At 27.2% G+C, this 26,082-nt stretch overlaps 1 protein-coding gene across 1 annotated transcript in view; it reads left to right on the forward strand.

Annotated features, from left to right (window-relative positions):
- The first annotated feature begins 13,786 nt into the window (after window positions 1-13,786).
- LOC148180397 (uncharacterized) overlaps window positions 13,787-26,082 on the forward strand; it is a 31,506-nt gene continuing 19,210 nt past the window's right edge. The window contains exons 1-4 of the mRNA XM_088035739.1: window positions 13,787-13,921; window positions 23,267-23,347; window positions 23,899-24,039; window positions 24,165-24,377. Coding sequence (XP_087891865.1) covers window positions 23,278-23,347; window positions 23,899-24,039; window positions 24,165-24,377 — 424 coding nt within the window. The 5' untranslated portion in view covers window positions 13,787-13,921; window positions 23,267-23,277. The remainder of the gene's footprint in view (window positions 13,922-23,266; window positions 23,348-23,898; window positions 24,040-24,164; window positions 24,378-26,082) is intronic.

Raw genomic sequence — 26,082 nt, forward strand, 5'->3', positions numbered from 1 at the left:
TTTTCGATTAGTGATTGATGGCTTGTTATTTTTCCATTCTCGCTTTTCAATTTTCTTTTCTCATTACTCTTTACTTTTTTCTCGTTTTTTCTTTTTCTTTTTTTGGTTCTTGTTTTTGTCTCTATAGTTTTGAATTTTTCATTTTTAGTTTAAAATGTTCAGTTTAATTTTCATTTTTTAATTCTCAATTCGTCCTTCTTATTTCTTATTTCTAATTTTTAAATTTATTTTCTGATTTTTGATTTTTAATTTTCCGATTTTTGTTTGTGGTTTATCGTTTGTCCGTCAATCGTCGTTTCTCGTTTCTAGTTTTTAGCTTTTAATTTTTAGTTTTTTCATTTTCAGTTTTCAATTTTTATTGACATTTTTCAATTGTCAATTCTCATTTTTTATTTCTTATTTCTCATTTCTTATTATTATTTATCAATTCTTATTTCTCACTTTTCATTCCCCATTTCTAAGATGAATTTTAAATTTTTAAAATTTTTGTTTTTCGTTTCTCATTTGTTTTTAAAGTTTATACTTCTCAGGTTTCAGTTTTCGAATCTTATTCAATTTTCAATTGGCAATTCTTATTTCTAATATTTTTTATTAATTGTTTAATTTATGTTTTGATTTTCGATTGTCGATTTTCAATTTTTAATTTTTAATTTTTAATTTTTAATTTTTAATTTTTAATTTTTAATTTTTAATTTTTAATTTTTATTTTTTAATTTTTAATTTTTAATTTTTAATTTTTAATTTCGTTTTTCGATGGTTGGTTCTCGTTTTTCAATTCTTATTTGTTCTGTCTCGTTTCTACTTTTCAATTTTCGATTTTCGATTTTCAATTTAGAATTTTGAATTTACAATGTAGAATGTTAAATGTTGAATATAGAATGGAAAATGTAGAATTTAGGATTTACAATTATAATTTAGAATTTAGAATTTAAAGTTTAAAATTTAAAATTTAAAATTTAAAATTTAAAATTTAAAATTTAAAATTTAAAATTTAAAATTTAAAATTTAAAATTTAAAATTTAAAAGTTAAAATTTAGAATTTAGAATTTAGAATTTAGAATTTTGATTTTAGATTTTACATATTAGAATTTTTATTTATGCTTTTGTTTTTTATTTTACTACTAATTTTACTACTTATTTTTATAATCTCTGCTAATTTTGTTAATCTGTTAATACATAATTTCTAAAAAAGTTTAAAAAGTTTTTAAAGAAACTTGAAAAACAAAAATTGAACAAAATTGCGATGATCAAAAAATTTAAATTTTTATGTTTTGACTTTCGATTTTCGATTTTTAATTTTCAATTTTTTATTTCCAATTTTCAATTTTCGATTTTCAATGGTCGTTCTCGTTTTTCGTTGCTCATTTGTTCTTTCTCGTTTTTAATTTTCGATTTTCAATTAAAAATAGTATTTAGAATTTAGAATTTAGAATTATTATTTTTGCTCTTGTTTTTTTTATTTTATGACTAATTTATTTTTATAATCTCTGCTAATTCTGCTAACCTGTTAATCCATAATTTCTAAAAAAGTTTAGTTTTTAAAGAAACTTGAAAAAAAAAATTGAAGAAAATCCCCATGATCAAAAAATTTAAATTTTTATGTTTTGATTTTCGATTTTTAATTTTTAGTTTTCAATTTTCAATTTTCAATTTTCGATGGTCGTTCTCGTTTTTCGTTGCTCATTTGTTCTTTCTCATTTCCAATTTTCAGTTTTCGATTTTCGATTTTCAATTTTCGATTTTCGATTTTCAATTTAAAATAGAATTTAAAATTTAAAATTTAAAATTTAAAATCTAAAATTTTCGATTTTCGATTTTCAATTTAAAATTTAAAATTTAAAATTTAAAATTTAAAATTTAAAATTTAAAATTTAAAATCTAAAATTTTAAATTTAGAATTTAGAATTTAGAATTTAGAATTTTTATTTTTGCTTTTGTTTTTTATTTTACTACTTACTAATTTTTATAATCTCGGCTAGTTCTGTTAATAGGTTAATCGATAATTTATAAAAAAGTTTAACGAGTTTATAAAGAAACTCGAAAAAAACGAAGAAAATAGCAATCATCAAAAAAAATCTGCATAAAAAAAATAAAAATAATTTAGATACAAGCTAGGGAAAATCCAGACAAGAACTTTAAAATCAAAAATACATCTAGAGAAGATTTGAGAAAAAAAAAACCTAAATAGAATCGAAAGTCATTATAGAAAATTCAAAGAAAATCTCGAAAGAGATAATAAAACAATAAAACATAAAAAAAGAGAATTCCGAGAGAATGTAAAGAAAATCTAAGTAGAAAATTTAATCAAAATCAAAGAACTTTCCAGAAAATTTGCGGAAAATTTAACAAAACTAATAAAAATCAACATATAAAAGACATAGGAACTGTTGTAAAAGAATCTAAGAAGAATTTAAATTTAAGTCATATACAATCCAGATAAGTCTTGACGTGCCGCCTTTAGAAACCGATGAGGTAACAACTTGAATAAAATTCTTTCTTCTTCTTCTTCTTGATAATTTGACATTTCTATTTACTTTCACTATTAGTTAAATTAATTATTTGGAATGCAGTTCCTATAGTTTCATAAATTTCATGTTTATGAGTTCAAAACCTTTCGAGTTCGCGTAAGCATTTTGCAACATTATTACAGAAAATACAAAAACTATAGCAAAAGCTGAGGCAGATTAAGATCGATTGGGGCCCTGAGAACATGAGAAAATTTTGAGTTTTTGCACTTATACTATTTTTTTCAGACTGCCTTTTCAGTTCTGTCTGAATTTTCTACGCTTTTAGATTCTGTTTAGTTTTCTTTATACAGTGGGTACATTAATTTTTACTTTTGCTTTTTTTTTTGAATATTTCTCAAATTCTTGATCTATTCTTTTATGTTAAATTTCCTATTTCTCAGATTTTGTTTGGAGTACCTATTTGGATTTTTTTTTATCTTTTAATTTATTTTCTATAAATTGTCTGGATTTTTTTTAGATTTGGTCCTTTTCTCCCTAAATGTCTAAGATTTTTATCACGTTTACTGAAATTTTGTTTAAACTTCCTAGATTCTTGTAATTTATTTTTGTTTCCTCTAAATTGCACATAAATCCTCTTAGATTTTTTTCTTATATGTTTTTGAATCTGTTTTTAATTTCTAATTGGTTTCTAATTGGTTTCTAATAGGCAAATCTGTTCTCTTTCACTATGGCGTTAAAATTTCCCTGTTAAGTTGCTAAATTTTCTATGCCAACTTTTAAATATTTACAAAGCAAATAGTTTAAATTAGTTCTCATAACCATTTAATTAAAGCACCTGTGAACACACTAAATCTTATTCTAGAAGATCTCAACTCTAGAAGACCTTGTTTTGCCTGTTTAAATGTGCACCTTGTTAAGGAAACCCACAATAATGATGAATACAACTAAATCCGCACTTCCGAAACATTTTCTCACGCTTTAGGTCACGATTTAAATGAATTAACAATTTAACTAGCAGGTACACTCAATACAATAAAGCGATGTGCCTACTATCGTATTAAAATTACGAAACCCCCAACAAAACGTGAAATAACACGCAATTCTAAGGATAAACCCAAACGAACGGGTTGGGTTTTCTGCGTATAGAAACGTGATAATTCCAATCTGCAGTTGCAAAACTCTCCTTTGAAGTTTCTATGGTACCTTAATGCCGCTTTATGGCTTTGTTTTACTCACTTTAGTTCATCTCGTTACATTAAAAATACATTTGAAAAGAGAAACTTTCATTTCCGGGATGACCACATCTCAGTGTAGAAGTGTCAGGATTAACTGTTTTTAAACGAAATTCACAATGGGCTAAACGCCGCATGCATCGGTGGGTATTATAGCTTGGAACGGGACGTTTACCTTTGAAACTTGTTTTAATTGGGTTAAATAATGCAATTACGGATCTGGCGTGTCCTTATGTTTGGTAATGAAAAAAACCAAGCTTATGTTGCGTAAAATTGCAGAAAGAGTGAATGAATGAATGCAGGAACTGTAGATTGCAAAATGTACAAAATTTTCTAATTCTGAATATGTATACAGAATGGCCTTAAAAAAGTAGCAATCATAATACATCCCTAGAAAAAAAATTCGAAAATGGAAAAATAACAAAGTTGTAGCAAGTATTTATCTTATTTTTAAAAAAAATTTGCAAAATCTTTTTTTTAGATCAAAACAAATTGCTAAACCATTTAATGCTACTCTAGTTTCGGTAGGTGTAAAAAAAGTTGAAATTAGTAAACTAGTGTTATTAAATTTTCAATAAAAACCACAAAAGGTACCTAAAAGTGTAACAAAAATGAAAGGAGAAATGCGACTACTAACATTTCTGCTAATTATGAAATGATGTTGCAGTGGGTTTGAATTTACATATTGCGTGTACAGCGGAAAATGATAATACCGCCAAACCTATGTCTAGACATATTTAATGTTTTTCAGGCCCAAGTATGACTTATGACAACTTCTAATCTTAGAAATTTAAATAAAATGTTTAGTAAATTAGCATCTACAAAATTAAATGTTATTTGATTATTTCCTCTGCATTTTCTTCGAGGCTTCTCATTCATTTTTGCTTTTTTTAGGATAATCTGATTTTTTGAGTTTTTTTAATTTATCTAAATTTATTTGGTTTTGATCATTTTTAATCTTATTTTTTTATTCTTTTTGTTTCAATCTTTTAATATACATATATATTTTAAATGGTTTTCTCAGACTGTTTATGAAAGATTTAAAATTGTAGACCAAAACTACAAATTTTGAAAACTTGGAGTGTCGTAATTTGGTTCTTTCATGCCTACATTAATAACTTAAAATTAAAAAAAAGTAATTTTTCATATTTGTTTGTAGTTTTTAGTATAAAATTATTTAAAAAAATCAAGTTGATTCTTACAGCTCAATGTTTTTAAAATTAGCCTGTTTATAAAATGATCAAAAATTTAAAATTACAGACTCAAAATTTTGAATTAAAAAAAAATTAAATCGTTTTATTTTCGAAGCATCAAAATTTTAACCTCTAATTCCGTTATTTGTTAACGTGCGGAAAAAATAAAGACAGTTTTTGATTCAGTGTAAAATTCTGCGTAAAATGAGTATAAATGTTTGTAACAAATTATATAGAATCGACCAAAATAAATTTTGTAGGTTGTTTTTTTTGTTTCATTGATTTAAGAAGCTTTTTCGTAGCGAAAGCGACGTTTTATAACTTTGAGTTTACATCAATCGAAAGAGTCGCTTGAGATCTATCAAGTAACCTGATATCAGATCGATTGGTCAAATAGTATAGAAACAACAAACAAAAAACTAAAAATTCAACACTTTTTATAGTTCGAGTTGCAAATTTTTTTGCCCAAAAAAATTGACCATCGAATTTTGAATATTTAAGAGCGGCTTCTAAGCGAGAAAAACGCTAGAAAAACGATTTTTAAAACCGTATTGTTTAATTCCGGAGATATGTCAAGTACCCGAAATTTCAAACGCCTCTACTTCAGTTATTTATTGACGTATAGGAAAAAGAAAAACAGTTTTACATTCAGCGTGAAGTTTTGGGTCAAATGGACTTTGATAACATAAATTTTCTTAACAAAGTATGTACCAAAATAATTTTTTTCAGTTTTTTTTGGGACCATCTTTAAAAAAGTTTTTTGTAGCAACAACGACGTTTCATACTTTTGAATTTGCATCAATCGAAAAAGCAGCTCAAGATCTATCAAGTAGTCAAATCTCAGATTGATTGGATTAGTCAAATAGTATAGTAAAAAATTGACTATAGAAATTTGGATATCCGAGAACAAAGTCTAAGCAAGAAAAGTGCGAGAAAAACGATCTTTAAAACCTTTAAAAATTTTCAACGCTTCTAATTCAGTTATTTGTTAACGTATAGGAAAAATAAAGACAGTTTTAGATGCAGCGTGAAATTATACGTAAAATTATTTCTTATAACATAAATTTTCTTGACAAATTTGGCACACTTAAAACGTTTGCATTGTTTTTAAGGAAAACAAAAATTTAAAATTGTAGGCACAAAACTACAAATAGAAATTTTGCATTTTTGGTGCTATAAGTCTGATATTTTGAATTTAATATCACTAAAATTTGGCAGAGTTAATAAATCTCCATTATAACGTTTTAATTTAAGTGTCCTAACTTTAATACTATCAATCATTTCTAGAATTTGACACTTAATAAGCTTGTGATGTTTATAAATTCTTATTTGTAAATCCAAATTTTTTAATGTTAAAGAATTAATTTTTTTTAGTGTAACATTTTTTTGCTTGTTATAGCTTCGGTATTTCTAGGTTTATGAATTTAAATTAGGGCACAATTAATAACCTTAAGTTGTTCAAGCAAATAATCAAAATAATAGATCCAAAATGGTAGATTTAAAAAAAAATAAAAATAAAAGTAAATAAATTCGGTCCATCCGGCTCAAATAAAAAATTTACATAATATTCTTGTGATTGCCATAACTTATACATATCCAGGAATATATTTTTAAAATTTTGCGCACTTTTAATAAGCATGAATTAATGTTTAAAATAAATAAAGCCAAAATTCAATTAATATTTTTAAAAATTCAAAATCTCCAGTAAATATTTTTTTTAGTATCATCTATAACTCCGGCACTTCCGGATTTTCATTTTTTAAATTGCTTGGACTGTTTATCAAAAAAACAAAAGGTTTAAAATGTAAGACCCAAAAAGTTATATGTATTATAGAAATTTTGATCCAATTTTCTAGGTGCCATAACTCCGGGTCGACATTTTCAAAATCTTCATAATTTCGTTCGAGTGTCATTAAGTCTATTATTTAGGAACTTGCGACATAAGCAGCCATCTCAAGGTTTAAAATCAGTTAATTTTAAAAATTGAGAATTTAAAGATTCAAAATCAGACAAATTTAACAAATAATTAAAATTTTTAAAAAGAGACTTTCTTTCTTGTCCTATCAGTATATCTAATTCATAAACTCATAAATAACATCTTTAAAAAATGGAACAATTCTATAAAATCATCAGTTTTCAAACTCTTGAAAAAGTTCTTAACTTTTGATCATTTTGAAAAACCTGCATAATTTTGGTCAAAAATATGATTCACCAGTAAAATTCCAAGAACAAAATTTTTATTACATCCTGTTTAAAAATTGGGAAATTCTTCTTCAGGTTCTCCTTAAACTCAATATAATTAATTAACACTGACTTACTGAACCATGAAAGAAGCAATGTCACAAGTAAATTACTATTATGTTATTTTATTGGTATGGCATTATCATATTTCGATGTTACCATTACAAAACGACCTGTTTTAAATACAATAGTTCATCATGAAAGACTGTTATTTGTATGCATGCTGCAGCACCCGACCATATCTATGACTTGATAACTTACACTACGTATTATTATGTGAAGTTGCTTGTTGCATGCTCAGTTGTATTTACAATGAGGTTAAGGAATACCAATTGAAGAATGTTTCAGGCACGTTTAACTGATGAAGAAGTTAAATTTAATCTTGACTGAAATGAAAGTAATGCAACTGATCTTTAGTTTAATGGTGATTGCGGAATTAATAGACTTATACGGAAAGCCCATTCTAATGTGGAATTGCTTTGTGAATCCGAATCTGAAGTCCGTTTTTTTCCACCAGGTCCGGATTCAGAGATATTCGGGAAAAATGTTTTTTAGGTGCTGCTGTTCAAAATTTTATTTTCTTTCGTTTTTCTTGAAAACCTGCAATGTTGGTCGAATTGCCTATTCCAACGACGAAGCTTTTCAACGACTTCTTAAACTTATCGCTCATATTAGTACTTCTCACACAATTTTTGAAAAACTAATCTCATGTTGAAAAACAATTAATTGCTCAAATTTATTTCATATTCTAACTTAAATAACGTAAATAACTTCAAAATTACGAGAAATAATAATGCGTTTAACACCTCTTTAGAAAACAGAGATCTTCACCTACATTTTGACGTAGGTATTCCATTAAAAAATTAAAATACAAATTTTGGAAATCCATCCAAAAAAGCATCAAAGAATTTTTAGCAACCGTTCGTCTTTCGAAATTTTTACCATTTTTTCTCAAATGTGTTAGACAAAACTAACTTTTCTTGCGACTTTTAGAATTTGTTGGAAAGCTTATTTATTTATTTAATAATTTTGTATGTTTTGCATGTTCTGGATTCTCTTTGGTTTTTTTTGTAGATTCTCTAAGGATTTTTTTTGATTCGTTTTAAATTCAATTCAATTCTTCACAGATTTTCTAAAAGTTATTTGTATTTTTATTAGTCTTAATTGTTTATAAATTTATTAACACTCGTTTTTTACTTTATGCCTTTCATTTTTTTAAGTTTTGAGTTCTTAATTTATTTTAGAATCTATTTGTTCCTTTGGATTCTATAAATTTTCTTTAGAATCTTTTCTAGATTCTCTTGAGTTTTTCTCTAAATTCTCGGGAGATTTTTTTTCGATTGTCTTTCAATTCTGCCTAATTTTCCTTAGATTTTCTTAAATTTATTTCACTTTTTATTAGTCGTTTTAGAGTCTTAAATTCGTACAAATACATATTATTTGTTTTGTTGTTTTTAAAGTTCTTATTTTACATTTCCTTTTCATTGAGATTTTAAGTTTTAAAATCACCTTACATTCTGTATGAGTTTTTAGATTCTATAAATTTCATTTGAATTTTATCTAGAATCTCTTAGAATTCCCCTTAGATTTTCTAATATTTATTTAGATTGTTATCAGTCGTTTAGATTTTTGAGTTCTTATAAATTTATACTAATTTCTTTTTAGTTATTTTACCTGTTTTTCTTCAGTTATTTTACATTTTAGGTTCTAAATTCACTTTAGATTCTGAGTGGTTTCTTTAGATTCTCTAAATTTTCTTTAGATTTTTTTAGATTCTCGGCAGATTCTTTCTAGATTTTCGTTAAAATTAGTGTAAATCTATAAAGATTTTCTAGAATTTATTTGGATTTTTATTAGTCGTTTTAGTTGAATCTTGATTTCGTATAAATTTATTATGTGTCAATTTTATTGATTTTTTTATTTTATACATATATTCCTCTCAATTCTTGTTGATTTAAGCTCCTCTAGATTTGCATTAGTATCGTTAAAATTACTTAAATTTTAAATTTTTTGTTTAGAATTTTTACAATCTAATCTCATTTTTTTTTAAATTCAAAACTTCAAAAAAATAATTAAAACACAAATTTTGGAAATCCAAAAATTTTTCTCAAATGTCTTAGACAAAACTAACTTTTCTGGCGACTTTTAGAATTTGTTGGAAAGCTTATTTATTTATTTAATAATTTTGCATGTTGTTAATCAAAACTAAAAAAAACAAAAAAAACAAAAGTAAAAGCAAACAATTAACACTATTTATTATAAACAACTTTTTTCTCTAAAATTTATAATACTTCTAATAATAATTAATTATAATTACTGAGCTTAAGGGGAACATTTTTTTCTCAGCCTCGCAAGTCACTTTCCTTTCCTAGCTTCCCCTTAAAAAACTGGATCAGTAAAAGGTCATGGAAACATCTCTTGTTCATCTCATCAGATTACGACACATTCTGCGTGCAACGCATGAGAATAATGTGATTTATTCTTTTTTAAATCGATCTTTATACCAATCATTGTTTTCTTATTACAAAGAGTAATGAAAGTTCAAATTTTGACATTGATCCGTAATGTCAAGTGATCGATTTTTTACAGATCATGACTGGTAAAACGTTAAAAATCATCCGATGCTGATGGCAGTTTAGGGATTGGCAACGTGACAGCTTCTTTATTCTTTGATTAAATTTAAAAGAAGTCGTGATTGGGTTAGCCTTAAATGTTTTGTTCTTTGTTTGTGGAAATGTTAGTGTTGGAAGAGTTTACGTGCGTTATTTAAATGTTGCAATTTTGCGGAATTAGAAAATTGCTTGCATGTTGATTAATTATAATTATTATTATTATCGTTTGGGTTTCTTCCCGTTAAAAAAAATTAGCATGAGGAAGAAAGTCGTAAAACTTGGAGGATACTGATTGAGGAAAATAAAGCAAAATAAAAAAATGAGAAAACAAACAAAAAAAAAAGAATAAACCAAAAGATAGTTAGTGTAAGATACATAAAGTTGCTGTGTTTAATTCAGTAAAGATTTAAAAATTTTTATTTGGAGCTCGTCCTACAAGTTCTAAAATTGTATTTTTTTTCACAAAAAGCAAGACTCTACTAATTTTCCAGATTTAAGTGCTTTAGATCAATTTTAGGTGGACGCTTTAGATTTTGAAATTTTTAGATTTGTTTCTTTATATTATTTTAAGTCCTATGGCTTAATTTTAAAATTCAATTCTGATTTTAAATTGAAAATTTTTTTTGAAGAAAAAAATACGAGTACTTTTACCTACAATTGTGTAAAAGAACGCAGAATTTGTTCAAAAAATAGCCGTCTTTATATCTTTTTTATAGTTTCTAGATGACTTTCCAGTTCTGTTTGTATTTTTTCTTTAAATTTTTTCTTTATATTGTCTAGAACTGTATTTTTGATTTTTTTAACTTTTTTGAAAATTGTTTTGAATTTTATAAACACTGGAAAATGGTAGTTTAGGTATACATTTTCTTTAGACAATTTTTGGATTTTTAGATCTGAAGTTTCTTTAGAGTAATTTCAGATTCTTTCTAGTTTTTCTACATTTTAATTTTCTTTTTACATTTTTTTTACATTTTTGATAGTTTAAATTTTTCAGAATTTTCTACACTGTGCTTACATACATTTTTATACATTCTTTTTCAAATTCTCTTAATTTTTCTAACATTTTCTATAGTTTTTTTTTACATTTTCATTATTTTCTGTCTGGTTTCTTTAGATATTCTGAATTCTCTTTGGATTTTTTTGTCGATTCTCTGAGGATTCTTTTTGATTCTTTTTAAATTCTGTTTAATTAATTCCTCATAGATTTTCTAAAAGTTATTTGTATCCTTATGAGTCTTGATATTTTAGAAATTTATTAACACTCGTTTTTTACTTTATGCTTTTCAATTCTTTAGGTTTTGAATTCTTAATTTATTTTTGATTCTGGCTGTTCCTTTAGATTATATAAATTCTTTTTAGATTCTTTTCTAGATTCTCTTGAGTTTTTTTCTAAATTCTCCGGAGATTTTTTTTAGACTTCCTTTCAATTTTGTCTAATTTTCCATAGATTTTCTTGAAATATTTTAATTCTTATTAGTCGCTTTAGAGTCTTAAATTTGTACAAATACATATTATTATTTGATTTTTTTAATTTTCCTATTTTACATTTTCTTTTCAGTGAGATTTTAGATTTTTAATTCATCTTTGATTCTGTCTGTTCTTTTAGATTTTCTTAATTTACTTTGATTTTTATCTTGATTTTCTTTAAGTTCTGTTTAATTTTCCTTAGATTTTCTAATATTTATTTGGATTGTTAGCAGTTGTTTAGATTTTTGAGTTCTTATAAATTTATACTGATTTCTTTTTAGTTATTTTACCTGTTTTTCTTCAATTATTTTACATTTTAGGTTTTAAATTCACTTTAGATTCTGTGTGGTTTCTTTGGATTCTCTAAATTCTCTTTAGATATTTTTAGATTCTCGGCAGATTCTTTCTAGATTTTCTTTAAAAATAGTGTAATTCTATGTAGATTTTCTAGAATTTATTTAGATTTTTATTAGTCGTTTTAGTTGAATTTTGATCTGATATACCTAAATTTATTTTGATTCAATTTTATTGAGTTTTTTATTTTATACATATGTATATTCTTCTCAATTCTTCTTGATTCAAGCTCCTGTAGATTTGCGTTAGATTTCTTAAATCTACTTAAATTTTATTTTTTTTTAGAATTTCTACATTCTTCAAATTTTAGAAATTTTTACTTTTATAGAAAATAACAAATCGCATTTTTTTGTAACTTTGGTAATTAAAAAGTTTTTGACATGAAAGTTTGGGAGCTTGGTCTATGGCTCTTTCGAGCAAGGGTACTAAATATCAAAATTACAAAGCGGAAAAGATAACTTTTAGATTTTTTATTTTTAAAACTAATCAAAAAACTTTTATTTTTTTCAGTAAAATTCGCAAATTTGGTGATTTTAGAGCTATTAATATGCAAATTTGGAAGCTTGCTTTATATGCTTTTCTTAATAACTGTACTAATTATCAAAAATATAGAACGGCGGAATAGACAAATTTTAAATTTTTTACGTGTGTAGAAAATCAAAATTTTGTTTTTTTTTATTTTACACATATTCTATATTCTTCTCAATTCTTTTTGATTTAAGATCCTGTAGATTTGCGTTAGATTTCTTAAATTCACTTTTATCATACATTTTTTACTTTTTTTTAAGTTTCTACATTCATTTTATAATTTCCTCAAAGACACTTTAAATCTTGCATTTTTGAAACTCTACCCACTGATCACCCTGAACCGAATATATCGCAAACGCACGTGGCACGATTACCATTTTCTCAGTGACGTTCGTGCGAGAAAGTTGACCATGATTTTTCACAGTCAATGTAAAGACTTTAGCGATTTTAAAATATTAGCACTCCACTCGAAAAGCCCGTGAGTAAAAAAGATAAACTGAGTCACACTGCATTTAGCACTTTACGTCGCGTCTTTCTGTGCAAACTTGTACTAGTCGATTGGAAAGCGGGGCTAAATAGTCCAAACCACATTCTAGTCAGATCAGACCCCACAAAACTTGACGAAAATGTCTCGTTTTCTGTGTGCCGCTCGAAAGATAGTGAATGCGTCGAAAATGATTGTCAGTTTTTTTTTTAATTTACATTTCTTTGGTTTTTCTAGGCTTTCTTAAATCTTTTCGAAATTTTTTCTAGTTTGTAGCCTCTACAGTTTCTGTGAATTTGTTCTCTAATTTTCTTTTAATTTTTTTAGATCGTCTACTTGTTTTTCTAGAATTGTCTAGATAATCTCCCGGTTCGGTTTAAATTTTCTAGACTTTTAGTCGAGATTTTCTTGATTTTTTTTTTAATTTTTTTAGAATTTTTTTGGAATTTTTTTCTTTTTTCTTCTCTTCTATTAAATTTTAATCTAAGCCAGTTTTTCTATTTTTTTCTATATTTCTTAGTTTTATTACATTTAATTGATTAGGTATTACACAAAATTTGGAAATAATTACAAAAACATTTATCCTCTTGTCAAAAACTAATAAATACAGTAAAGCCGCTAAAATAAAAGATTCATTTCCGCACACATACAGTAAATTCTTATAATATTCCCCAGAACGTTATTAATTAAAAGCACAGTTATGCTCATACCGTCAGATGGAATTTTTCAATTTCACGCGACTGCTTCTCAAAAATTAATAGTTTAAGGAAAATCCGGTATGTAACGAGCGTCCTCTTTGTGAAGCATTTAATTATAATTATTAGGAACACTTTTTCAGCCTTCTAGTCTAGAAAAGAGCCATTAATAAACGATTTTGACGACATCTCATTACTGCACGATTTTTAATAAATCTTGTTGTAGCGGTCAACCAAAGAATCCAAACCCTCAAAAATGATTTAAGCCAATAAATAAACATAATTTTTAACACTTGACGCCAACGTCAATTCACACTTTCCACGGTGCGTCGTCGAATTTTCCCCTTTTCGTCATCGAATCATGAATACAATGATTTCATCGGCCACCAACACCACCGGATGCTCTTCTTCAGCGAGACTCCCGGATGCAGTGTCACCTGGTTGCAAAGAACCGTAATGACGTCACAGCTCTCACCTAGAGCACGGGAATGCCTCTTTCGAAAGTCGGTCAGTGTGCTGGTACGAAACCCAAGACAGCAGTTGAGCGCCAGAGTCCGCGATAACGACAGGTTCGGTAGTGTTGTTCTGCGTGCGCTGTGATTCGCGTGTTAACCAAAGAGGACTTACATTTTTCAAACGTAATTAAAGTAAGTTGAAGTGTAATTACTTATTACATCTAATTAATTAAATTGGGGGAGCTTGGTCGGAAAATTTTTCACACTTCCGGCGGTTTTGATGACCTGATGAGCAATAGAGAAAAGCTTTCTAATGTTGTCCAAGAGGAGGTGAATCACCTATTGTTAGTGCAATTAGACAATTAATGAGTTGGAGGAGTTTTGGTGACATTTATTTTATAGTTAACATAATCAAATGTAAAAGTTGACGCAGTGACAAGTCATGCAGTGCTCGAGCCGCATACTAAGAGCCCCATTATTCCATCATCTTCATTGTACTTAATTACCGCATTACAGAAACAAAACATGAAGAAAATGCTCTATAAAATTCCAGCTTTCATCAACTTGTCGTTAGTCGTACTAATTAACCATTGTCAACTTCAACAAGAATCTCCTAGAAAGTGTTAAATCGACAGGTCCTCACTCATGACAGTTTTTACAAATTTTTACCTTCTTGGTTCCGTTGCAGAGTAGCGGTTTTTCTGCAACAATGCCATTATTACGAACGTGCGTATTAACTAAACTAGGTTGTGCTCCAACATGCAATATTTTCTTGGAGACACGAACAATAACGTGATGAAAAATTTTCAAAATCCGGTGAAATTTGGCATTTTTTCCGATTATGTAACTGTTGGTTAAAAACCGTTGCGGAGACAAAAAAGAGCTATTGTTGGATGCTTACATTGGTTTAACTGTGTAGTTGCATAAATTTAGATAATCTGGGAAAACATTGCCGGGAATATGTTTGCGTCAAGCCGGTTCTGGATTGAGCTTTGATAAAAGTGATTGCATCTAAAGTTCGAGTGGTTTTCTTGGTGAAGCTCGGAAATTGTGGGGAAATTGTTTCTATTTGTTTTGGGGAAAAATGAAATTTAAATTGGAATTGGAATGAAAATTTAGTTTGTTTTCCTTTGTTTATCAGTCGAAATAAGTTTTGAATATTTTTAACACAATTTACCTACTACAATTTAAAACATTAAAATTGTTAAAATAACAGTTTAAAAATATTGAGCATTTAAGTCAAATTGGTGAAATTATATTTTTAATAAATCAATCAACTCGTAATTTAGCATAGGACGTTATAAACAAATCGCAAATAGCAGCCGCCCAAATATTCATTGCCAAGGTGTTAAAACAAATAAATATTTACTTTTAAATTTTTTATTGATTTGGCATGTGCTTTACTTATTAACTAAACTAAATATCAAAATGATTATGGGCAAAATACACATTAAAAATATTCTGAACTAAAAATTTTGAATTTTTTTTTGCATCAAAAATCGCAATTTTGGTAATTTTAGAGCTATCGACATTTTTTGAGCTTACTTTGTGTGTTTTTCTTAACAACTGTGCTAAATATCAAAATTATTGAGTAAAAAATTTTTTTAGGAACGTTTACTTTTATAAAAAATCAAAAAAGTATTTTTTTATAAATCCGTAATTTTCTCGGTAGTTTTAGTAATTTTTGACCTATGGGCATGAAAGTTTGAGAGTTTGTCCGATGTGCGCTTCTTAGTAACTGTACTAAATATCAAAATTATAAAACGGAAAACCCAAATTTAAAAAAAATTCGTTTTGAGAAATCTAAATTTTTGGAATCTTATTATTAACATTTGTAATTGTATTGCTATACACATGAAATTTCGGGAACATAGTTTACGGAGTTTTACTTATTGACAAAGCAAATTGTCAAAATTATAGAGCAATAAAGCTAAATTAAAAAAATATATACTTTTATAGAAAATCAAAAGTCTCAGTTTGTTTCATCGCAACATTCGTAACTTTGGTAATTTAAGAGTTATTGAGATGAAATTTTGGGAGCTTACGCTGTTTTTCTTAGTAACTGTGCTAAAAATCAAAATTATTAAGTAAAAAAAACAAATTTTAGGCACGTTTTCTTTTATAAAAAATCAAAAAAGTTTTTTTTTTATCAAAATTCGTAATTTTCTTGCTGATTTTGGTAATTTTAGACCTATGAGCATGAAAGTTTAAGAGCTGGCTCTATGTGCTTGTCTTAGGAATTGTGGTAAATATCGAAATTATAGAACGAAAAAGAAAAACAAATAAAATTTTTGTTTTTAGAAATCTAAATTTTTCAAAGCTTTTTATTGAAATTTGTAATTATACTGCTATGAACATGAAATTTCGGGAACATACTCTATGAGCTCTACTTATTAACTGAGTCAAGCGTCAAAATCATAGATTAATAGAGCCAAATTTTAGAAATTTTTACTTTTATAGTAAGTTAAAAAAATAATATTTTTTTTTAAATTTCGTAACTTAACTGATTAAAGAGTTATTAAGATGAACGTTTGAAAGCTTGGTCTGTGTGTTCATTTTAGCAACTGTACTAAATATTAAAATTATAGAGCTAAAAGGCTAATTTTAGAAATTTTTGTTTTTAAGACAAATAAAAAAATTTAAATTTTTTCTTTAAAATGTGTAATAGTGGCAATTTTAATTCTATCACCCTGAAATTTTGAGAAAGTCTCTCACGAATTCCACTTATTGATTCAACCAAACGTCACAAACAAATTAAAAAAAAATAAATAGACGAACAAAAAATCTCAATTTTTTTAAATTAAAATCTATAATTTTGGAAATTCTAGACCTATTGACATGAAAGTTTGGGAGCTTGCTTTATATTCATTTCTTAGTAACTATGCTAAGTATAAAAATTATTGAGCAAAAGCGACAATTTTTTTAAATTTTTACTTTTATGAAAAATCAGAATTCTCAGTTTTATTATTTCAATTAAAATTTTGGTAATTTCAGCAAATTTATGAACTTGTTTTTTATAGTTTTCGTACCAACTGTGCTAAACATCAAAATTATAGAGCAGAAACGACAAATTTTATAAATTGTCATTTTACTGCCAAATCTAAAATGTTTAAATTTTTTTATTAAAATTTGTTAATTAATTAATTTCAGTGCTATAGACATGATATTTTGGAAATGGGTTCTACGAATTCTGCTTATTGACTGAGCCAATCGTCAAAACTATAGAGCAAAGTTTAAAAATTTTATTATTAAAGTAGTCTAGAAATCTCCAAATTTCCAATTTTTTAAAATAAAATCTGTATTTTGGTAATTTTTGAGCTGTTAGCAAAAAAGTTAGGAAATGGTTCTTTGTTTTCTTCTTAGTAACTGTGCTAAATGTCAAAATTTTAGAGCTAAAGAAACAAATTTTTAAAATTTTACAACATACCAATAATCTTATGTTAAAATCGGTAATTTTGGTAATTTTAGTTCTGACATAAAATTTTAAGAATTTGCTAACCGTTGTCTTCCTAGTAACTTGTCAAAATATGTCAAAATTTTAGTAATTTTAGAGTAAAAAAATGACTTTTTGTTATTGTCGCTCTTAACTCAAACCAAAAATCTCTATTTTGATTAGAATTACAACAAAAATTTCAAAATTTGTTTTTGTTGTTCGATAAAGTTGTAATTTAGCTCGGTTAATAAATAAGACATAATAAGTAAAAATCTCTCCAAATCGATTTTTATCCCGTTGAAACTAAAAAATCTCTGATTTAAATATAAAATTTTGGAAATTTTTGCTTTGTCTTGAAAATGAAAGCTTCTAGAAATTTTTTTCTGTTGTATAATTTTGTATTTTGGTACAGTTTTTAAGTTCCTAAGCATGACTTAAGTAACAATCTATTTAAATAAAAATAATGGAAACTTTCTTCGCCTTTTTAAATGTTAAAATTTTTGATACGATTTTGTAATCTCGTTGCTTTACCAATGAGTACACTGTATAACATTACCTTAACAATCAACCGTCGTGAAAGAAAGTTGAATCATTCTATTAATATAAATTATTTATTTACATATAAAGGGACTCAAAAATTCCATTCATATTTATGCAAAATTGTAGATTTTCTTCTCAATATGTTAAATGTCAAAGATGTTGAAACTAACATCAATTTTCGAGACTTAAGATTTAAAACCGTAGGAGTGAAGCATACTCTATCATTTCACTTTTCTAAATTATTCCATTTATTATTCACTCTAGTCGTCTAGGAGGTACTGAAATTAAAAATTGTGTTGGTAGTTCTGATTACACAATCCCGCGCACGACCAGTATAATCTAATTAGAAGCTAATATCCATTTTCGAGGGAAATCAAACCAATGGAAGCCTATTTCTTGTTTAATAGAACGGAAAAATTGCGCAGAAAACGGAAGAACTTTGTAAAGGCATGTAATGTATTCCGTATATCGAATGGAAAATTACGAAATGGAGTGAAGTAATGAGAAATTCTTTGTCGTTGAAACTGGGATTGGTTAATTAATCAGAGAAATGCCATCAGGCGGACATTATCAAACTGGTTGGTAATTAATAAATTAATACACTTAAGCTTTGTTTGTTCTTAGATTACATCTAAATCATTTAAATGAAGAGTTTAGCGTCCAAAATTTTCACTCAATATTCCGTTAGGATTATCCGCAATATCCTTCTTGAATGTCTTATTTATAGTCGTTGACAATTGACAAATACCGACACTAAGATCCTTGATTGCGATAGATGTATTGTGCAATTTTACGATACCCACTGAATGCCATTTATTTACATACACTTTGAGTACTAAATTACTGTAGTACCAAAATCTAGCGCAATTTTCACCTCAATAAAACTGGACACAGGAAAGGAAGTTCGGTACATGAAAAAACTTGTCAAAAGAGTTGCGTCGACGCAACCGCGCGCGTTTGGAGGAGACATGACGCAACTTTAAATACACCGATTTATCATTATCATACATGCGCGTATTTTAAAAATCAAACTTGTATTATTGGCGGTAAATAATAGAAGTTCAATTGAAACATGCAGATTCTGTTCTGCGAACTAATTAATATCCGCCTCAAAGTTGTCCGGAGTTATTGCACGCAATAAATTACAATTGTAATGACAAATTTAGTTCTTGATGAAAAACAGGTTAGCATAAATATCTTCGGCGATAGGTGTGGAGGAATGCGTATGAAACATTGTCGAATGATGTACTTGAACGATAATATAATTTTTTTATTTTTTTTTATATTTTTATCGACGATTTTTTGGTGTAAACATTGCAGTATTTTTGGTCAGTGGAATGTCCGGTGGCTCATTAAAATATATTTGGACAAAACAACTTTCCGGTCAATTACACTGAATTGTCTGTGCATATCTATAAAACGTTTGTTTGTGTTTTAATTAATGGAAACATGTTAATAAAAGTCGTAATGGTTAAATATAGGATTCTTATCTAGAGAAATACTTTTAAATAATGAATTTATCAAAAAACTAGAATTTTATAATAAAGTTCCAAGTACCAAATATTATTATAACTAAATAAGATTTACGAGAACAAAATATTCAACAATGAAAATTTTGTAAAACTGCCGCGGAAATAAAAGAAATCACATTTTCTTCCTTTAGAGGTTTTTAAAGTTCCTTGGAATTTTTTTAGAGTTTTTCAGGATTTTTGTGGATTGGTTTTTCATAATCTTGTGAGATTTATATTATTTTAGAACTCCCTAGAGTTCTTCAAAATATCGTATTTTTTCTTATTTTTTTTTAGAAGTGATGGTATTTTCTGAGAATCTGAAAAACTCTCGGTTCTTTCTATAATTTTTAAGAGCTTCCTTCTAGCATTATATTTTTTTTAAAGTTAGCCACCCATTAATGTTTAATATTTCTAAGAATCGCTAAAATTTCCTAGATTTTTCTCAAACTTTAGTAGGTTTTTTAGATCAATTAGAGTTTTTAATTGTTCGCAGCATTTTTTATGATTTTTATAATCTTGTAAAATTTTCGAGGATGTGGTAGAGGATTTTACACGAGTTCTGACAAAAATGTAGAATTCTTGAAGCTTTGATAGACTGTACTTTTTTCTAGAATTTTTTATAAAGTTTCTGCAACTTCTTCTACGGTTTTTCATGTTCTTGAGCAATTTTCAAAAATTTATTAGCATTCAACAAAATTTTCTAGAATTTTTTAAAACTTTTTCAAAATTTTTTGAGCTTTTGCGAGATTTATAGGTAGTTTATAGACTTTTTTAGATCTTCGAGAATTTCTAAAAATTTCTAAAATTCGCAAAAGATTTTTGATTTTTTGTGAGGTTAAAATTTTTGGCCATTATGTACGATACTTTAGGTAAAATTGTAAATTTCCTCGACTTTTTTTACAATAATTTTTCATGATTCTGTAGAATTTTTATAAATTTATTAAGAATTCTACAGGATTTTTTATAATTCTTCGGACTCTTCAAGGTTTATGAAGTTGGTAGGAACTTTTTCGCGTTTTTCCAGAATCCTTTAAGAGTTTTTTTTGACATTTTCTACAATTCTTTATTTAATTATAGGGAATTTTATAGCATTTTCTAAAATTCTGAGCGATTCTTGGGCAGTTTTAAGAATTTTCAAAAATTTTCACAAATTTCAAGCATTTGCGCTTAATTCTTTCTAAATTTTGTTGGAAGTTTTGTATATTTCTCCGAGATTTTCTACGATTTTTATATTTCTGTGGAATTTTCAGAGATTTATTAAATTTTTATGACATTTTACTGTACTCCGCGCAAAATTTTCGAGAAATCGCATGTTTGATAGAATTTTTTACAAGCTTACAAGTTTCCACGACATTCTTAATGATCCTGGAAAAGTTTTGGAGATTTCGCAATATTTTACACAATTTCCTAGAATTTTTTAAGACTCTGACAGTTGTACAATTCACAGAAGATTTTTTTTATTTTTTGCGACGTTGAAAGAGTCTTTGGAAGTTTCTAAAATTTCTGGGCATTCTGTACAATACTTCATGATCCTGGGGAATTTTTAGGGATTTTATGGCTGTTTTAATAATTTAATAGTATATTTTTTTTTGAATTTGCCGCTTTAATAGGTCCATTAGAGTACTCAATTTGGAGTCGTTTATAGGTATCTATAAAAGAACTCAAAGTAGGAAATTTTGTTTTTTAAAAATTGGCAGAACTGATTAGTCTGGCTGTCACCTGTTTCCTGTCAAGTTCTTGGTCGATTTGGTTTTTACGATTCGTGTTTAATAAATTGCTGCGTGAAAAAAAAAGTATCAATATAATTGAATTGTCCTTTGCGGCCAACAATATATGTATCTGAATACAAGGTGTTTATAAATGTTTCTAGCATCAATGGGGGCGGGCTTTGGAATTCCTGTCTTGCGCTATTTTGCCGCTTTGTTTTCATAGTGAATATAACTATGTTCACAATTATTTCAAATGTCTTTTACGTCTACGAGTTTTCAGTTACAGTTTTGTGTCAAAATTATTGATTTTCAGGTTTTAAACTACAACTTGAACGGTTTGTTTTCAGAACTAACTTTGTTCAAAACGATTGACGTTAAATACAAATGTCAGTTGAAAAATCTAAACCCACATTTTATTTGACATTTCATAGCCACCCTTGATGCTAGAAACATTTATAAACACCTTGTATAATAGATGTAAATACAGGTTGTGAGGTTAGGTTAGAGTTCAGTGACAGTGAAACTCAATAAATGTCAAATTTTAAATTAAATTTGAAAATCAAGTGGCCAGTCGTGGTTACAAAACCATTACCAATCGTGTAACACGAAAATTCTTAGAATTGGAAAAATTAAATTTTTCTTTAATATACTATTATAATTTTATAAGAGTTTGTAAGTTTCCTCGACATTTTCTACAATTTTTCATGTTTGTAAGATTTTGGGGATTTCCTCGAATTCTGCAGGATTTTCTGTACTTCTTTTAAGATTTTCCAAGAAGATTTTATAGCATTTTCTAAGATTATGAGGCATTTTCGGGCAGTTTCTACATTTTTCTAGATCCTCGAAAATTTTCACAGACTTCAAATATTTTTTAGTATTTCCGGAATTTAATTTGATTAATTTGATCTAATTTGATCTATGTTTTCCCGGCTTTTCCTACAATTTTTCATGCTACTCTGAAACTTTCTAGGATTTATTAAAATTCTATGTCATTTGACTGTACTTTTAGGACTGTGCAGGGTTTCTAGGAATCGCATTTGATTAGAATTTTTTTAGTTTTCTTGACATTCTTTATAATTATAATTTTTATCCTGTGGAATTTTCGGAAATTTGTTCGAATTCCACAAGATTTTTGTCAATTTTTTTTTAGAATTTTTTTGGGTTTCTTAATTTTTCTAGGCTTTCCTAAAATTTTGATAAGCTCTTTAGTGTCTTCTCGATTTTTTTTAGAAGTTTGTAAGTTTCTTCGACATTTTTTACAATTGTTTATGATCATGTGGGATTAAACGGGAATTTATCAGTATTCTACAAAATTTTCTAGAAGATTTTTGGACTCCGCAAAGGGTTTCTGAAATTTGCAAAAGATTTTTAGTATTTTCTGAGGTATTGAGAAAAAATCTGGTATCCAGTATTTTTCCAGAATTTTTTTGGAGTTTCTACAGGATTTTTCAGTTTTTCTTAGAATTTTTGCACAGTTCCTGGAATTTTTCTAGGATTTTCTGAAATTTTGATAAACCCTCTAGCGTTTTCTAGTTTTTTTATTTTTGTAACTTACCTAATATCTCAAAGATTTTTTATGATTCTGTAAATTCTTCAGAAATTTTTAGAGAATTTTTAGGACCTGAAAAATTTAGGGAAAGCATTTTTCGTATTTTCTGAAACTTTCAAACATTCTCTAGCTTTTTCGAAAATGTCTTACAACCTTTTAAGTTCACGGAAAATTCTCTACGTTTTATAGAAATTTTCGAAAATTTTTAGAATTCTGCACTGTTCTAAAATTAGAATATTTTAGCAAGTTTTAAAAACGCTTTGAACTTCATATTTTGAAACTTTTTTTAGAATTTTCCAGAATTTTGATTTAGATTTTTTAGAATTCTGCAAAATTTTCCAGAATTTTTTCGGCATTTCAAAAACGCATTCGAAAAATTCTAAATACAGCAACTAAATACTTTCCGTATTCGTTTTGAGTGCGTTAATAAACCATGTTAATGTGGTAATAGCTGAGTTGCCATAGCAACGCATTTTTTTATTGTATTTTTAACATACAAATTAGAAAAAAAACATTTGTGGTGAAAACCTGTACAGGTGTTTTAATACGAGTTTTATGAAACAAGTTTGTTAATATGATAAATCAAATAATATTCGGAATGCCAGTTTTAAATGTAATTTATTTTGAATCTAAATTTAACTCGCCACTGTAAACAAAACAATACTAATATCAAGGTAAAGATGATTCATCTAAATTCCTACGCATATTTTTAAAACATTTTCCCACCACAATTCAATGCCTGGTTAGCTCACCGTTGGGCATTTACAATTCATTAATTTCCCTATTCTTTTCCAGCTCTCTCGACCATGATTATCCGATGGGAATTAAGCATAGGACTTCTTCTAGTGCTTCTGTCGATAGCAATTGCAAAGAAAGGTAAGTTTTAATTTACATCACTAATTAAAGCGGTCGTAACAAGCTTTTCCAATCTCCATTTCCTCTTTCCTGTCAATTTAATAAACTGACTCATTGGTGTGCGACCTTCACTCTTTTGTGTCTATATGTTATGACATCAGATTTCAAATTGTATAATTTAAGCAGAAACAGATTTTTTTTAATTAATTGAGTTTATATTATTGGAGTTTCTTCAACGCTTTCTACACCAATAAATGAAACAAGAAGAGGAAGATTACATAAAAAATAATTGGTGGCTGAAATTAATGAAGAGATAACGTTTTCGTTTACGACACGCAAAGTAAAGAGGTTTCGTTTTGCACATGTGACACACTCTCCAGTTAACAGTTATTCGATTTTAGAACACAATCAAAAGCTTCATTTTAAGAGGCGTGTGGGAGTTTGAGGTCATAACTCTTCTATTTGAACATAGAAAAAATAAGGAGTGGTGTAATGAGCCTTTTTAAAGCATCGCAGCGAATTAAAAATCAATGCTTTAATGGGATTTTTAACGCACCGACTTGCATTTTCAGATTCCTCCGAAGCGAAATGCCCCATGCTAACAGAATGTCCTTTCCGCGCCCAACAATGCTCAGAAGACGACGACTGCTCGGCCGACAGTGTTTGCTGCAAAAGTCCATGTGGTAAAGTTTGCACCAAACAACTTTTTACAGGTACGAACCTAATTAACTGGGCGTTGACCCTATTAAAAGTCTAATCTAATTTTCTTGGCTTAATCAGGCAAGAAATTGTCTTCGCGCGAAATAATTTGGTAACATGAAATTGCTTTTATTTCTAGGATGTCAGACTCTGAGAATGGCAGCGTCTAGGCGTGCTAAAGCTCTTGGAGTTGATACAAAGACTGTTAGAATGCCGAAGTGTAATAAATCTGGCGCCTTTGAACCCATACAATGTGATAATGAAATTGTGAGTTCCTGCTGGTGTGTGGATGAAGCAGGATTTGAATTACCAGGAACGAGGGCGCCGGCAGCGGCTTTAGTTAACTGCACAGGTAACAATTAAGATTGGAATTTATGGGTTTTGGGGAAAAATCGCGCTCGGGTCTCTAATATGCGACATTTTATTGTTGTTTTTTTGCGTGTTTATTTTATTTGTGGTTCTAAAAAAGTGTCAAAAAAATGCGCAAAAATAATACAAATTAAAAATTGTGAATACATACTTCCAATCTGGAGAATTTAAAGAAAAAAATTGGAATCTATAACTGAAAAGATAAAAAACTTAATTAAAAGAACCGAAAAGAACCAAAAATGCTCTAAAACATTAAAACTATAAAATTATTAAAAAAAATTAAAACGCTAGAAGATTGCTTCAATGCTGTTGGTTAAATCTAAAAGAATTTTTTTCAAGAAATCAAAAAACAAAAAAAAAATATTCTCATATTTGTTTTTTGAAATATATTGAATTCAAAATAGAAATTATTTCCTATTTGTTCGAAAATGTGAATTAATGTACATTTTCTTAACATTATCTAGTTTTTTTAATTAACAATCTTTGTTCCAAATCTTTTTAAGTATATTTTTTCTAATTTTTTTGTGGTCTCAAAAATTTTTAAAATATATTAAAATATTAAAATATTTAAAATATTTTTAAAAATAACTATTCAGATCTAGATATATATTTTTTTTTTAATTTTTTTGAGTTTGGTTAGATTCTCTGGGATGTCAAAATTTCACTAAATTTGTCCATGTTTTCATTTTTTTATTAATTTAGTTTTTAGAAAAGATTTAATATGTTGTTAAATTGGATTGTCAGTCCTTTTTAAAAGTAATTTGGCGTTTTGCTAAGATTTTGACTATTTTTTTGATTTACGAAATTCTCTGTGATTTCTTTAATTATAGTTTTTTTAGTTTTATGTTATCATACTTTTATGGATTTTCAATTTTTAATTTTTTTAATTTACTATAAAGATAATTAGGATTGTATACATTTTACTGCGATTTTTAATTAATTTCAAATTCGATAAAATTATTTATGATCGGATTCTTATTAGCGATAAAAGTCCAGAAAAATAAAAAAGCGAAAATCGCATTTTTCTATCGGTCATAGATATGGAACTTCGAAAAATTCCGAAAAAATTTGGATAACAAGGATTTTATTTGACTTTCAATTTTTGAATTTAGGATATTTAAAACCGGATGTTTACCGATAACAGTACAAAAAAAAACGATGACAAAAATCCCAACTTTTTATTTTTCATAGTTCTAAAGATATGGAACATTGAAAATTCAAAAAAAAAGATCCACTGAAATTAATGTGCCTACATTTTATGTAAGGCAATTGAATTCTTAAATTCCGAATATGTAAAACCGGAATGTTTACAAAAACGAAGATATGAAACTTTTAAAATTCGAAAAATTTTTTCTCTAAAATAGAATTTAATTCGAATTTGAGCAATAAAGTTTTTGAATTTAGAACATTATAAGACCGGATTATTAAGAACAAAACGCGAAAAAAAAACGATGGCAAAAACCGCAGATTTCCTCTGTCATAGTTCAGAAACATAAAATAAATAAATATAAATAAATAAAAATTGCACCGAAATAAAATCTTTCAAATTTGAGTAATTAAAATTTTGAGTTTAGGATATTTAAAATCGCATTTTTAGTGACAAAAGCGCGAAAAAAACTAAAACCGCATTTTTTCATCTGTCCTAGTTTGAAAAATATGAAAGACTGAAAATTCTGGATTTTTTTTTA

The sequence above is a fragment of the Gnatocerus cornutus genome, chromosome 1, assembly GCF_029298725.1.
Source record: "Gnatocerus cornutus isolate USDA-ARS CGAHR chromosome 1, icGnaCorn1.1, whole genome shotgun sequence".
In the NCBI taxonomy this organism is placed as follows: domain Eukaryota; kingdom Metazoa; phylum Arthropoda; class Insecta; order Coleoptera; family Tenebrionidae; genus Gnatocerus; species Gnatocerus cornutus.